The 13,156-nt window shown below is 33.8% G+C and overlaps 1 protein-coding gene across 12 annotated transcripts in view; it reads right to left on the bottom strand.

Annotated features, from left to right (window-relative positions):
* NCOA1 (nuclear receptor coactivator 1) overlaps positions 1-13,156 on the bottom strand; it is a 186,924-nt gene that overhangs the window by 62,085 nt on the left and 111,683 nt on the right. For all 12 annotated transcript variants that reach the window (XM_074288361.1, XM_074288358.1, XM_074288363.1 and 9 more), the window contains 4 exons: positions 12,925-13,102; positions 6,621-6,800; positions 5,414-5,509; positions 1,552-1,692 (listed from right to left, as the gene is read on the bottom strand). In XM_074288361.1, the coding sequence (XP_074144462.1) occupies positions 1,552-1,692; positions 5,414-5,509; positions 6,621-6,800; positions 12,925-13,102 (595 nt within the window). The remainder of the gene's footprint in view (positions 1-1,551; positions 1,693-5,413; positions 5,510-6,620; positions 6,801-12,924; positions 13,103-13,156) is intronic.

Consider the following 13,156-nt stretch of genomic DNA (forward strand, 5'->3'; position numbering starts at 1 on the left):
TGGAAGATTGTGTGTGTGTGAGAGAGAGACACACAGAGAGAGAATAAACTAGGCAGAACGTAGAACTTGGATTTGAATGTTAGGTCTTCTGGCTCCAAATCCAGTAATTTTTCCATTAATGTCATACCTTTCTAAAATGGAGCTTACGAAAAGCCCTCTAAAGAGAATGTTTATTCAAATCATTCCCAGCGGTAACTCATTTTAATGTTTTAGAAATAGCTTCTTTATGGTAGTGTCTTCTCTACAAATATTATTCATAAATACTTTGCCTTAAATGACCACATTTTCTTTCAAGGAACACTTGAATTTTATGAAAACCTGTGTTTATATTAAAAAAAAAAAGTTTAAAAACCATTCTTTCATAAGTTGTATAGATATCACTCATATATATCATTTTGCTATTTCCACATTTTTTTTCTTTAAAAAAAGTCTTAATTTTCAGATGAAGAAATTAAAACCATTTTTAGTCATATGAAAAGGTACTCTAAAAAACTCTTGATCAGAAAAATGCAAAATAAGATAACTCTGGAGAATCACTACACACCTCTAGATTGACGGAAAACTGGGACATTGCTAATGGAGTTGTGAATTGAGCCAACTATTCTGAAGAGCAATTTGGAACTATGCCCAAAGGATTATCAAAATATGCACATCCTTTGATCCAGCAGTGTTTCTACCGGGCTTATATCCCAAAGAGATCTTAAAGGAGGGAAAGGGACCCAGATGTGCAAAAAAAATGTTTGTGGCAGCCCTTTTTGTAGTGGTAAGAAACTGGAAACAATGAATGCCCATCAGTTGGAAAATGGCTGATTAAGTTATGGATGTTATTGAATATTATTGTAAAAGAAAAGATCAGCAGGATGATTTCAGAGAGGCCTGGAGAGACTTACAGGAACTGATGCTAAATGAATGAGCAGAACCAGGAAATCACTGTACATGGCAACATGATTATATGATGATCAATTCTGATGGACATGGCTCTTTTCAACAATGAAATGACTCAGGCCAGTTCCAATGATCTTCTGATAAAGAGAGCCATCTACACCAAAAGAGAGGAATGTGGGAACTAAGTGTGGATCACAATATAGTATTTTCCCTGTTTTTGCTCTTTGCTTGCATTTTATTTTATTTTTTTCCCTTTTTGATTTGATTTTTCTTTTGCAACAATTTAATTGTATAACTATATATGCATATATTGGATTCAACATATATATTTTACCATGTTTAACATATACTAGATGAGGAGGTGGGGGAAAAGAAAGGAGAAAATTAGAACACAAGGTTTTGTAAGGCTTAATGTTGAACTTATCCATGCATATGTTTTGAAAATGAAAAGCTTTAATTAAAAAAAAAAAGTGAAGGGGCTATATGCGCTTGAACTTGTTTCTTATAAATTCAAAAGCCAGTTCTTTATTCAGTAATAATTATTTTCCATATTTTCCTTATTACATTTGATTATCATAAAAATATAATTTAGTAAAAATACTTATCAAGCCACAAATTTTACAAAAAATTAGCTTTGTTTAAATAAGTAAGGAAGGAAAATTTTACCTTCTTGAAATAGCTGTCTGGCATAAGATGGCTCTCTACCTTGAGGCTGAAAAAAGGCGTAAATGCATTTTCTCACTAAATCTTCCCAGCCAGTTCTACCCGCAGCTCTCAAGGAACTGGTATCAATAGAGATGATTTTACCTAAGCAAAGAAACTTCAAGTCAATTATACCTTTTTGATAAATTCACATATAAACAGACAAATACAGTCATAAGTCATAGTCCACATTCCCAAATGAGCAGCTACATCTCAAAAACACTAATTAAAAAACAGAGAAAAAACACAGAATAAAAACTTAATTATTCATTCCAATTTAAAAGAAATAATCCAGAAATTACTTTTCAATTTTTAAAATTCAGAATATTATATTGAACTCATGAGTACAACATGGGCAAGATGTGAACATTATAGAAATTGACATTAAAAATGTTCATTGGTTACACTAGAAAGGTGGGAGGGGAGAGAAATCATAATTACACAATCAAAGAATCTAGAGTTGCGGATGATCTTTACAAATGAAAAAGCTGGAACCCAGGGAGATGAAGTGATTTGCTTAAGAACCCAAGAGTAGTAAATGGTAGAGCCAGAATTTAAATTCAGATATTCTAATTATATATTTAATATTTCATTCCCTAATCAGATTAACAATGAAGTAAAGCACTTAGGGAGAAGGAATTTTCCCACTTTTCTACTTGTGACTGTAAACTAAGGAGTGAGGACCTTAGGATTTAATATTCAGGAAGTCATTGATAACTTTGGAGCAAACAATTTGAGTGATTAAGAAATAAGAGGAAGTAGAGGCAATAAGAAACAGTCAACTTTTCTTAGGAATTTGAATTTTAAGACAGAGTGACACCTTCAAAGGATGATTGAGTCTAATGTAGATTCTAGGCAAGAAAGCACAGAAGAAAACAAAGGTTAGGGAAAAATCATTAGATTAGAAAGAAGATGGGGGTCACCTAACAGAGGATATGAAATTAAAAGTACAGATAAAAAGGTTAGCTTTGGCAAAGAAAAAATAGCAGTTTTTAATCAAACAAAAGAAGAATCAGAAATCATTTTAAAGGATTTTGGAATTTTGTAAAATGTGGTAGAAGAGGGAACAAACAGTGAATTTCTCTAGTTTTTAATCATTACTCAATACAGTAGGAGATTAGGTGTTTTATTAAGAAGTATGTGTCAGGGAAGATTTGAGGGGAAAAAGGAAAAGGTATGGAAAAAATCATTATTGGGAGTATAAAATATAATTAATTTAGAGAGGGGGGGAAATGCCTTATTTTAGTAAGGGCCTAGCTGAAAATTAGTTGAAAAACCTGTAATGGACCCAGTCTGAACATCTGGGTGACTCTCTTGTGCACTACTCAGTACAACTTAAGTAGAATCAGAGAAGGATGATCTGTGTAATCCAGTAGTGGAGTTTAGGAAGGCATGAACTGCTATTAAACAAGAGACATAAGATAGAAGGAGAGGACAAATTGAGGAGAGTTTATTAACAACTAAGGATTAAATTTTAAAATTTGATTCAACAAGCATTTTCTAAGCATATATTATGTGCCAGGAATTGGCCCTCACTAAAAGACAAAAATAGTCCTTCCCTTCAAGAAGTTTATAATTTTTTTATTGAGAAATACAAATGATTAATACAAAAAAAATAACCCACTGTCAACTAAGAGGATTACTGTTTTCTACAGATAGTGATGAGGGTTATGAGGTTAAGATTTGGGGAACCCAAATGAAATTAGGGTTTCTGTTGGTCAGGGAGTTAAATGAGATCTAGTGGCAGGTTCAGGGTTCAGGGAATCAAATGGAGCTCCCCTACAACCGATTTGGGATTTGGTGCAAGGGTAGGGAGTTTTGGGAACTCTCTTATGGCTGCACAAGAAATTCCCTGTAAAGGAATTTACAGACCCAAAAACCTAGATTGATAAAAGAGATTTATTATGGGAATTGGAAGCATAAAGTTAAAATCTGACTAGGGAAATAGGTGTGAGAGGATGGCACTGGAAAGGAATATTCCAGTGGGCAGAGGCTCCTTGGGATGGCAAGCATGGTATAGCTAGCACATTTGGAACCTCTGCAGAGAGGATTTTAGTTTGGTTCTTTTTATAATGAGAGATTTAGCTAAAGGGGGCTCGTGGGTGGAGTCCCAAGTTGGCTCACATCCAACGGGGGCTGGGACAAGCCAGGATCTTCTATTGGAATTCAAAGGAATACTTTTGATAAGGACTTGTGAATCAAAGGCCCTGGCATCCTGGATGGGTTGGGAATCAGAAAGGAATCACAAATCAATCTGAAAGGAATCACAAATGCAGTTTCTTAAAGGGACCATAACCTACTTCAAGGGGAACCCCAAAACTCTTTCCCCTTCTCTCTCTCTGACTTTGGGGGGGGAATGCTAAGCTCACCCCTGAGAGATCCGCCCTAGGGAAGCAAGATAAAGTAGTTTCATTCTGTTATCTGGGTGGGTCTAGTTGAGACCAGGACCACTCATTCAATTCCAACATTCTTTATTCTGATTCCAACTCAAACTGCTCACAGCCCATAGCAAGAGCTGCCCCCAGCTTTTACCCAATGTGTCAATTATAAAAGGAGGCAGCTGGGCTCAATCCTTTGCAGCAGAGGACCTCAAAATAGGAATCATGCCATGATCTCCCTTGGCAAAGCTACTAGCAAGGGACTTTCTGCACTGAAAAACATTCTCTTACAGCTTTAACCTCTATTTATCTTTCTAATCTATTTCCCTAACAAGACCTTATTTACTTTCTTTTTTTTCCCTAAGGCTGGGGTTAAATGACTTGCCCAGGGTCACACAGCTAGGAAGTAGTAAATGTCTGAGACCACATTTGAACTCAGGTCCTCCTGAATTCAAGGCTGGTGCTCTACCCACTGCACCACTGAGCTGCCCCTTATTTACTTTCTCTGCTAGGATAGGATTTTTCTACTAAAACTTTATCTCTCTCTCTCAGGACCTTGCCATCAAGCAATTCAGTCTTTCTATTGATGCATAGCAAAGGCTGACTTCCCATGCCAATAACAAACTTTTTACCGGTCTAGCTTTTCGGGTTAATAAGTTCCTTTATGAAAGACTTCTGCACCGACTAAAGGGGTTCCCACAACTCCCTGCCCTGCACCAAACCTCATCAGTAGCACTTGAGGCGAATTTTGAGAGAAACCAGTAGATCTACATGGTGCAGTAAGAAAATTCTAAAGTACAAAGGATAGCCTGTGTAAATACATGAAGATGAAATTTTATAAAAAGAATTTGATTCCTTTCTCTATTAAGAATACTTTGGGGGCAGCTAGGTGGCTCAGTGGATAGAGCACCAGCCTTGAATTCAGGAGGACCCGAGTTCAAATCTGGTCTCAGACACTTAACACTTCCTAGCTGTGTGACCCTGGGCAAGTCACTTAACCCCAGCCTCAGGGGAAAAAAAAAAGAATAATTTGTATAAAGCAGAGTTAATTAATCTTTGAATGCTTGATAGAATTCACTTGTAAATCCACCTGGATATCTCTAATGAACAATGAAGCAAAAATTTGTAACTGAGATATATAGTAATAGGGTTTTTATGAAGATAAAATGAGATGAGATTAGTAAATGCTAGTTTTGTTTTCAGCCCTGAATCTATATTGTAGAAAATGTGCTCTTAGCTGTTGTACACTCATCTTGGAATTCCTTGTATCAATGAAATCACAAGAGTTCTACCCACCGCCCTGTATCCTTTACAAAATATTTGCGTCATATCGTTTAGAATAATATATAACATACAGCTGTTGTAGCTTTGAAAATTTTGTAGGTGGTTTAATTTCTTAAGAAAATCATAGTAAAGTTCTATATCACACTGTAAATCACACTTTGTACCTGTAGTATCTTGCTTGGTCATAAATGATTCTGAACCCGTAACAGCTGCAGGACGAGGTAAACGCCGTGCAATACAAATCAAACATGACTGGAAATCTGTGAAAGAAGAACAGAGGGAAAAAATGGAGAGGAGAGGGAAATAAGGCAATAATAATGTTTTTAAGATATACCATTTCTTAAAGGAGTCTCAAAGCTCTACTCCATATAAAATACCAAATTATTCAATTTACAATTTGATATAAAGAGTGGAAAGGATTAAAAGTACTAAAAACTAAAAAAGTTCTTTAAAAAGGCTAAAAATCAACCAAAAAAATAGGCACAAACGTAAGTATGTATTTATTTATGTATGTATGCATGCATATATATAACATATAATAGGACAGCTAAATGGCATAGACCTAGGGCCAGAAAGAGCTAAATTCAAATATGGCCTCAGACATATACATTATGGCCACATATGTGGCCCTGGAAAAGTCACTTAATTCTCTCAAATAAGCTGGAAAAGGAAATAGTAAGCCATTCCACTATTTTTGCCCTTAAATAAAGGTCATGAAGAGTCAGATATGACTGAAATAAATGAATAACAATAATATGTAGTGTGTGTACAAAAGCTATACATACACACACATATATATAAACAACATATATTTTATAATACAATATATGCAACATTTTATATGCATAGACATTTCTCAGATATGTATATACACACATGCACATAAATATGTATAAATGTGCATGTATCGATATGCAGATATTCTGCTGCTTTTTAAAATGTTTCCTCAATTCATCAAACTATGAATTGAGAATTTGGGTATCTTATACAGGGCAGAGTTTTGAGAATCAAAACACACACACATGGAAAAAATTTTACTTCCCTTCAAAGTCCACTCTAGAAAACATGTGCCCAATTCTTAAAATTCTCAACGTTTATCTTGTTTAACAAATGAATCTATTAGTAAATATAATTTTGAAAATCCTTCCTTGAAATATTCACTGCAGTATTTTAAATGTACAGAGGATGAAATTAGAAAGGAAAGGAGTCAATATATGTTTGAGATTTTTGAGGTAGATATATTCATACAAATATTTTTTTAAGTCTGAATCCAAACTGAATACAGGCTACAATGATACAAATTGAATCCAACTATTTCCTTTCAAGTCTCAGAAAAATAAAAACAACTACACATGAAAAAAAAGATCATACCTTCTCCTTCTTCTTGGATTGATTTTGGCTGTGACACAGTGAAACATTGCATTACTTCATACCGCTGGCAAGCTTCTTGATTTTCTGTACCTGGTTCATCTGGAGGGCGAATTAGCATCCGGCAGTTAAAAGTATGGCTATTTCGTCTTGTTGCTTCCTGAGGCCATGGAACTCCATTTACTATAAAAGAAATATAGATTATAATCTTGATCATGGAAGGAGGGGAAGGACAAAAGGTAAGAGATCTATCTGTACCTTAAGCAATGTTAGCTCAAATACATAGATTAAAAGAAAAATTAGCAAAAATAAAACTGCTATGTAATCAAATATGCACAAGACAATCAATACTTACTATGTACTAGGCACTTAGATACATGTTCAAAGAATTCTAGAAAGGAGTTTACATTCTAATGAGAGCAAAAGAAAGTATAAAGATACAACATAAATACAAAGTTTATATCCATACATATACAAAGTAGTCAAATACAAGGTACTTTTTAATAGAAAAGAATTAATGTTTGGAGAAGGTACAAGAAGGATTTCATGTAGAAGATGCCTGAATTATACCAAACATGAACTGTAGTATATACTTACTTATGTCAATTATTAAAAACATGAAAACTGTCATTATCAAGTACTATTGGATGGTGAGTCTAACATAAGTTGCAAATCCATCAGAAACGTACTACATAGTATATTATTGTTTCATGACTCAAAGATGTAATGGTAAAGGAGATTTGGAGACTGAATTAGAATCCTAGGTCTGCAGCCTCTATGATTTTGGGTGATCACTCACCCAAAGTGATTTCTCTGATTCAGTGACTTCTCCGAATAAATATCTTGGCCATAAAATGATGAAATTGTAGCAAATGACCAAGGTCTCTAAATCCTATGCTCCTAAATGCAAGACTGTTTTTCCCATTGCCAACTATATTATTCTGACCTCTTCACTAACATTTCTCCTCCCACTCACCATTCTGGAACTTTGGGACACAGTGAAAAATAAGGAAAGGAATAATAGGAAGCTGGCTCTGCTACTAAGTAGTTAAAAGATTTTGGATAAGGGACTATCTTAGATTAACTCAAAACATTAGGTATAAAAGTTTACAAGAAGGCATTTAGATTACCTTTAAACTATAGTCTAAATTCAAAACGAATCAGTTTAATCAAGAAACCATTTTTTCATATTTGTAAATTTTAACTCTAATAACCATTAACCCTCTTTTTTTTTTTCCTTTCAAAGTAGGAATACAACATCCATTTCCCTCATTCTTATGTTCTTTTGAATCTAACCAAATATACTGAAGAGAAGATAATTTTTTATTTGTGTGCTTGGTTTATTTCATATGGGAATTCAAAGATTTTTGTTTTTAGGAGAAATACATTAAAGAATAAGAAATAATCAAACAATATTCTGGATGAAAGGGGAAGAGGGTAGGTCTTTTTAAAATTAGCATATACATACTTGATTAAACCAATACTATGAATGAAATAAATCTGTTTATATCTCAGTATTTTTCATGTCAATGAAAAAATCCATTATTATTTTGTATTTCAGATAGCATTGTTAAGAAAAGCTTTATTTTTCTGGTAAAATTCTGTTCAAAATAGTTTATTTGATTAAAAGTGATTTGTTCTCTCAAAGTTCTAAGATACTGGGCTTATATCCAAAGAGATTTTTAAAAAGAGAAAGGGACCTGTATGTGCAAGAATGTTTGTGGCACCCCTATTTATAGTGGCCAGAAACTGAGTGGATGCCCATCAACTGGAGAATGGCTGAATAAATTGTGGTATATGAATATTATGGAATATTATTGTTCTGTAAGAAATGACCAACAGGATGATTTCAGAAAGGCCAGGAGAGACTTACATGAACTGATGCTGAGTGAAATCAGCAGGACCAGGAGATGATGTACTTCAACAATACTATATGATGATCAATTATGATAGACAAGGCCTTCTCCAACAATGAGATGAACCAAATCAGTTCCAATAGAGCAGTAATGAACTATACCAGCTTCACCCAGCGAACGAACTCTGGGAGTTGACTATGAACCACTACATAGCATTCCCAATCCCTTTATTTTTGTCTGCCTACATTTTTGATTTCCTTCAAAGTCCGATTCTTTTGGTACAACAAAATAACTGTTTGGACATGTATACGTATATTGTATTTAACTTATACTTTAACATATTTAACATGTATTGGTCAACCTGCCATCTGGTGGAAAGGGTGGGGGGAAGGAGGGGAAAAGTTGGAACAAAAGGTTTTGCAATTGTTAATACTGAAAAATTACCCCCATACATGTATCTTGTAAATAAAAAGCTATAATAAAAAAAATTATAATTTTATACTAATCTAATCCCATTCTAATCCTCTGAAACTTTGCAAACTGAAGAATGCTCCTCTATCATCTTGATCATGTTAATAATCCTTCTCTTATTCATTAAGTCTTTATTAAAGGGGCAGCTGAGTAGCACAGTAGAGCACCAGCCCTGGAATCAGAACCTGCTTTCATTTTCAGCCTTAGACACTTGACACTTACTACCAGTGTGACTTAAGGAAGTAACTTAATATGACTGCTTCACCAAAAAAAGTCTTTACAATGAAAACTACATATAGTATTCTTTGCGAGTCAGTCTGTAGCTTAATAGCAAGGTAGGACAATGTTCTTGAATTTTTCCTAATGTCATTTTTGATAATATTGTGAAGCGTAATATACAAAAACGTGAAGAACAATGTATCAAGCTGTTTATCAAAAATAAATCTTTTTCTAGGTTACTCCTTAAAGCCTATCATTTTATATGTATTCATACAAATTTTCCCTACTAGTATTACCTACACACATTCAAGCTATTTTCTACCTAATCATATTATATTGCTCACCTTCATGATATCTTCTAGTAGCTAATTTATCCTTTATTATAGATTTCATGAGCTCAAAACTCATTAATTTGTAATTTGCATCAAACTCTCTAAAATAATAATTCTACAGAAAAATCATGGGCAATCGACAGTTCCTTGACAATGTGACCATAAGTAGCAAGGGGTCACCCCACAACTTCACAACTTTACTTTTCTTGTTCCTTTTTAAACATTCAAGTAGTTCCTTTCCTTTTGTACTTGGTTAATAATTCCTATTATTTTCAGTAACTTCAACATCTAACTTGGTCTTCCAAATAGTACCTTGAACTTTTAAGATTTCTTTTCTTCAATGCTTGGAATGGTTATTTTCTCTGCTGATCTCCAACAGAACTCAAGTTAAGAAAGAAAAATTTGCAACTAGTCTTAAAATTTGCTAGGATCTTAAAATATTTAGTGTTTTTATTGTACTTTAACTTTTACAGTGTGCTTTACTAATATTATGTCATTTTAACTTCCCAACAACCCTGGGAAATACACACTATTATTATCACTATTTTACAGATGAGGAAATTGAGTTTGACAACAATCAAGTGACATGATTAGTGTCACACAGTAACTGACAAATATACCATCCTGTAGCTTATCTGATGTAGTCAGAAATTAGACTGATCCTTAGGCTAGAAATCACAGCTTGTTACTAGGCTCATATCTTAAACCTTTCCAACTTAGAAGGATTTACTAAAATTGATCTTTGGCAAAGCCATTGAGTACCAGGATCACCAATGTGACTAGTACAAAAAGAGAATTATCTCTCCTTTAAAAAAAAAAAAATTGTTTCTTTTTCTTACTGTACTCTTTCTCTTAAGGGCCCAATTATTCTGGTTCAAAATTTGAAAGTCATCTTCTAATTGATTTTCTCTTGTCTTCTACTAATCCACAAAATTGCCAAATTCTGTTTTTCCCTTACTTCAATACCATATTCTAAAACTGTTCCCTCCATTCCAGTCTCATTTCTACCATCTATTCTATCTCAACAGTTTTTAGCTGGACAATTAGCATAATTTCTTAACTGGACTCCTTGCCTCTAGTAGCCACACACATCTATATATCTTCACCTGTCACTGTTACTTTACTCTTCAAAATATATAGGTATGATTATGTTACCCATCTACTCTTGTCCTCAACAATGTGAATCCTCACTTTCTTTTTTTGTTATCATCTTCCTCAACCAATTTATTGCATCTGGGTCTGAATTAAGATAGTAGCTACATGAGTAGAAGGAGGGTTTAAGATGCAAAAAATTTCGCAGAGGTAAGAAACAATTGATAGCTAGATGTTATGTGAGGTGAGAGTAAGGAGATGAGATAATGCCAAGATGGAAAACCTGGGAGATGAAGAATGGTGGTGTCTTTAACAGAAAAAGTTTAAAAGAGAGAGAAGGGAATTAGGAGAAAGATAACAAATTTAGTTTTGGATATGCTGAGTTTGAGTTATTATCTCTGAGTCATCTACTTTGAAATATTCAATAGACAATAATATGGAACTGGTTTTATCTTTAAATTTTACTAAGAAAATTAACTCAAATACTCAGTTGGATCTATCATAGCATGCACTAAGAGTTCACTCCTTCCATTGATGTAGATTGCAATCTATCCATACTTATCCACCCTACATCAATTTTAGAGTATCTTAGAAACTGTAGACTGGCTGGGCTTAAGTTCACTTTGCCACTAAGTATTAAAAAAACAGGATTATATAAATGAATTGATAGCATAGTAAATAAAAATTTTAGTCTACTTAGAAATCTTAGCTTTAAAAAAAAAACAAATTTAGCCATTTGAAGAATGTGCTAACTATAAAATTTTTTAAAAAATTATTAGCGCATTTAAAATAGTCTCTAAAATAGGCCAATTCTTCTCTACAAAGTATATATCTAAATACTTCAAAGTAATAAAATTGTATCTTTCCAACAGCAACCAATTAACTCAGATGTTCTATAATTAAGATATTTCTAATCTAATAAGGTACCTTAGAGAAGTAACCAAAAGTTACAGAATCTTAAAAAATAAACAAATAGCATACTAAAAAAGCATAGTAGGAAGCCCTTAGTCTTTTGTTTTCTAAAATGTTTCAAAATATCCAATAATTAGAAGTTTAATAAAGGATTTTAAAATTAAACTAATAACTGATTTTATGGGAGACATACAATTGGATCTCAGAATAGTCTGTAATTATTGGGGTCAAAATATATGCTTAAGAATATATAGTGAGAGAATAGTCCATGTTAGTACTAACTGTTAAAAGTACCATGTAACTTTGCTATTTTCCATTGAAGTAGAGCAGAAAGGAAAACAGCCAGTAGTGATTTGAATCTCTGTCAACTAGAGTCTTTCTGTTTGTTTTCCTGAACTTTTGGCACAGTAAAAACAAAAAATCAAAAATCTTAAAAACTCAAATTATTTGATGCCCCTGATAATAAACACAGCATCCCAGGGGGTAGTGAAGGTCTGCTACAGCCTCACAGAAGACAACAGAAGGAGAAGGTCTGCTGCTGTTTCCTGGAGGTCAAGTAGAGAAGGACATTACTCTTGGATTGGGAGAGCCAAGAGGCTCCCCAGTGGGAAACCATTGAAGAACATTAAGTGTACCAAGTGCCCAGAAGTGTTTCAAAGTGTGGAAGAACTTGTGTTCCACATGAGAGCCCAGCACTTCATCTTTATATTCCCTCAATGTGGGAAGCAGTTCAACTGCAGTAGCAACCTCAATTGTCACATGAACATCCATCAAGGTGTCAAGTCTCACTGCTGTGATATTTCAATAACACTGGTTAGTGAATCTAAGAATTCTGGAATCATTAAGTCTATGGAAAGATTTTCCAGTGCTCATTTTCTTCACATGTTCCAAAGTAATATAGTCTAGAACAGGAGTTCTTAACATATGATCCATTAAGTTATTTTAAATATTTTGAATTTCAATATAATTGGATTTCTTTGTAATCCTGTTTGTTTTATGCATTTAAAAATATAATTCTGAAAAAGTTTCTTTCTGTCTGCCAGACTATCAAAAGGATTTCATGACAGAAAAAAAGTTTAAAAAGCCCAGTCTAGAACTTTTTCTCCTCGTGATCATAATACCTGACTGAATCTATTTCCCTTCCTGACCAACAAATATATCAAGAATATATTCCCAGAATGGGGATGATGAAAAGATCCTATGAAAAGTGTCTAATATTGAAGACGAAAGGGCAAGATTACAAAGCCTCAGTGTCATTTCAATATTTGACCAACATAAACAGACTGTGATGGCTATTATCATACTTAAGAATGAGTCTCAGGTTCATGTGGGGTTAAATCTTAATTTTAAAAGATCAATTTTACTTCAAGAGAATAGAAGAAAGTAGTGTTAAAAACAAAAACAAAAAACACCTTGTCCTTTTACCTAGTGATTTTGGTAGCAGATTCTTGACAAATTCTGCATGATCTCCCACATGTAATATGCTGTAGACACTGGTATTCATCAGTTCTTCCTGATTGTAACCCAAGTAGCTAGTCACATTTTCTGACACAAATACAATTCTTCCTTCACGATTCACAACAAAGAAAAATCCATCTAAGGCCTGCAAAGCCCAAAAACGTTTGAGAAGTTAGGAAGAGAAACAAGAGGAAAAAAA

This window comes from Sminthopsis crassicaudata, chromosome 2 (assembly GCF_048593235.1).
Source record: "Sminthopsis crassicaudata isolate SCR6 chromosome 2, ASM4859323v1, whole genome shotgun sequence".
NCBI lineage: Eukaryota > Metazoa > Chordata > Mammalia > Dasyuromorphia > Dasyuridae > Sminthopsis > Sminthopsis crassicaudata.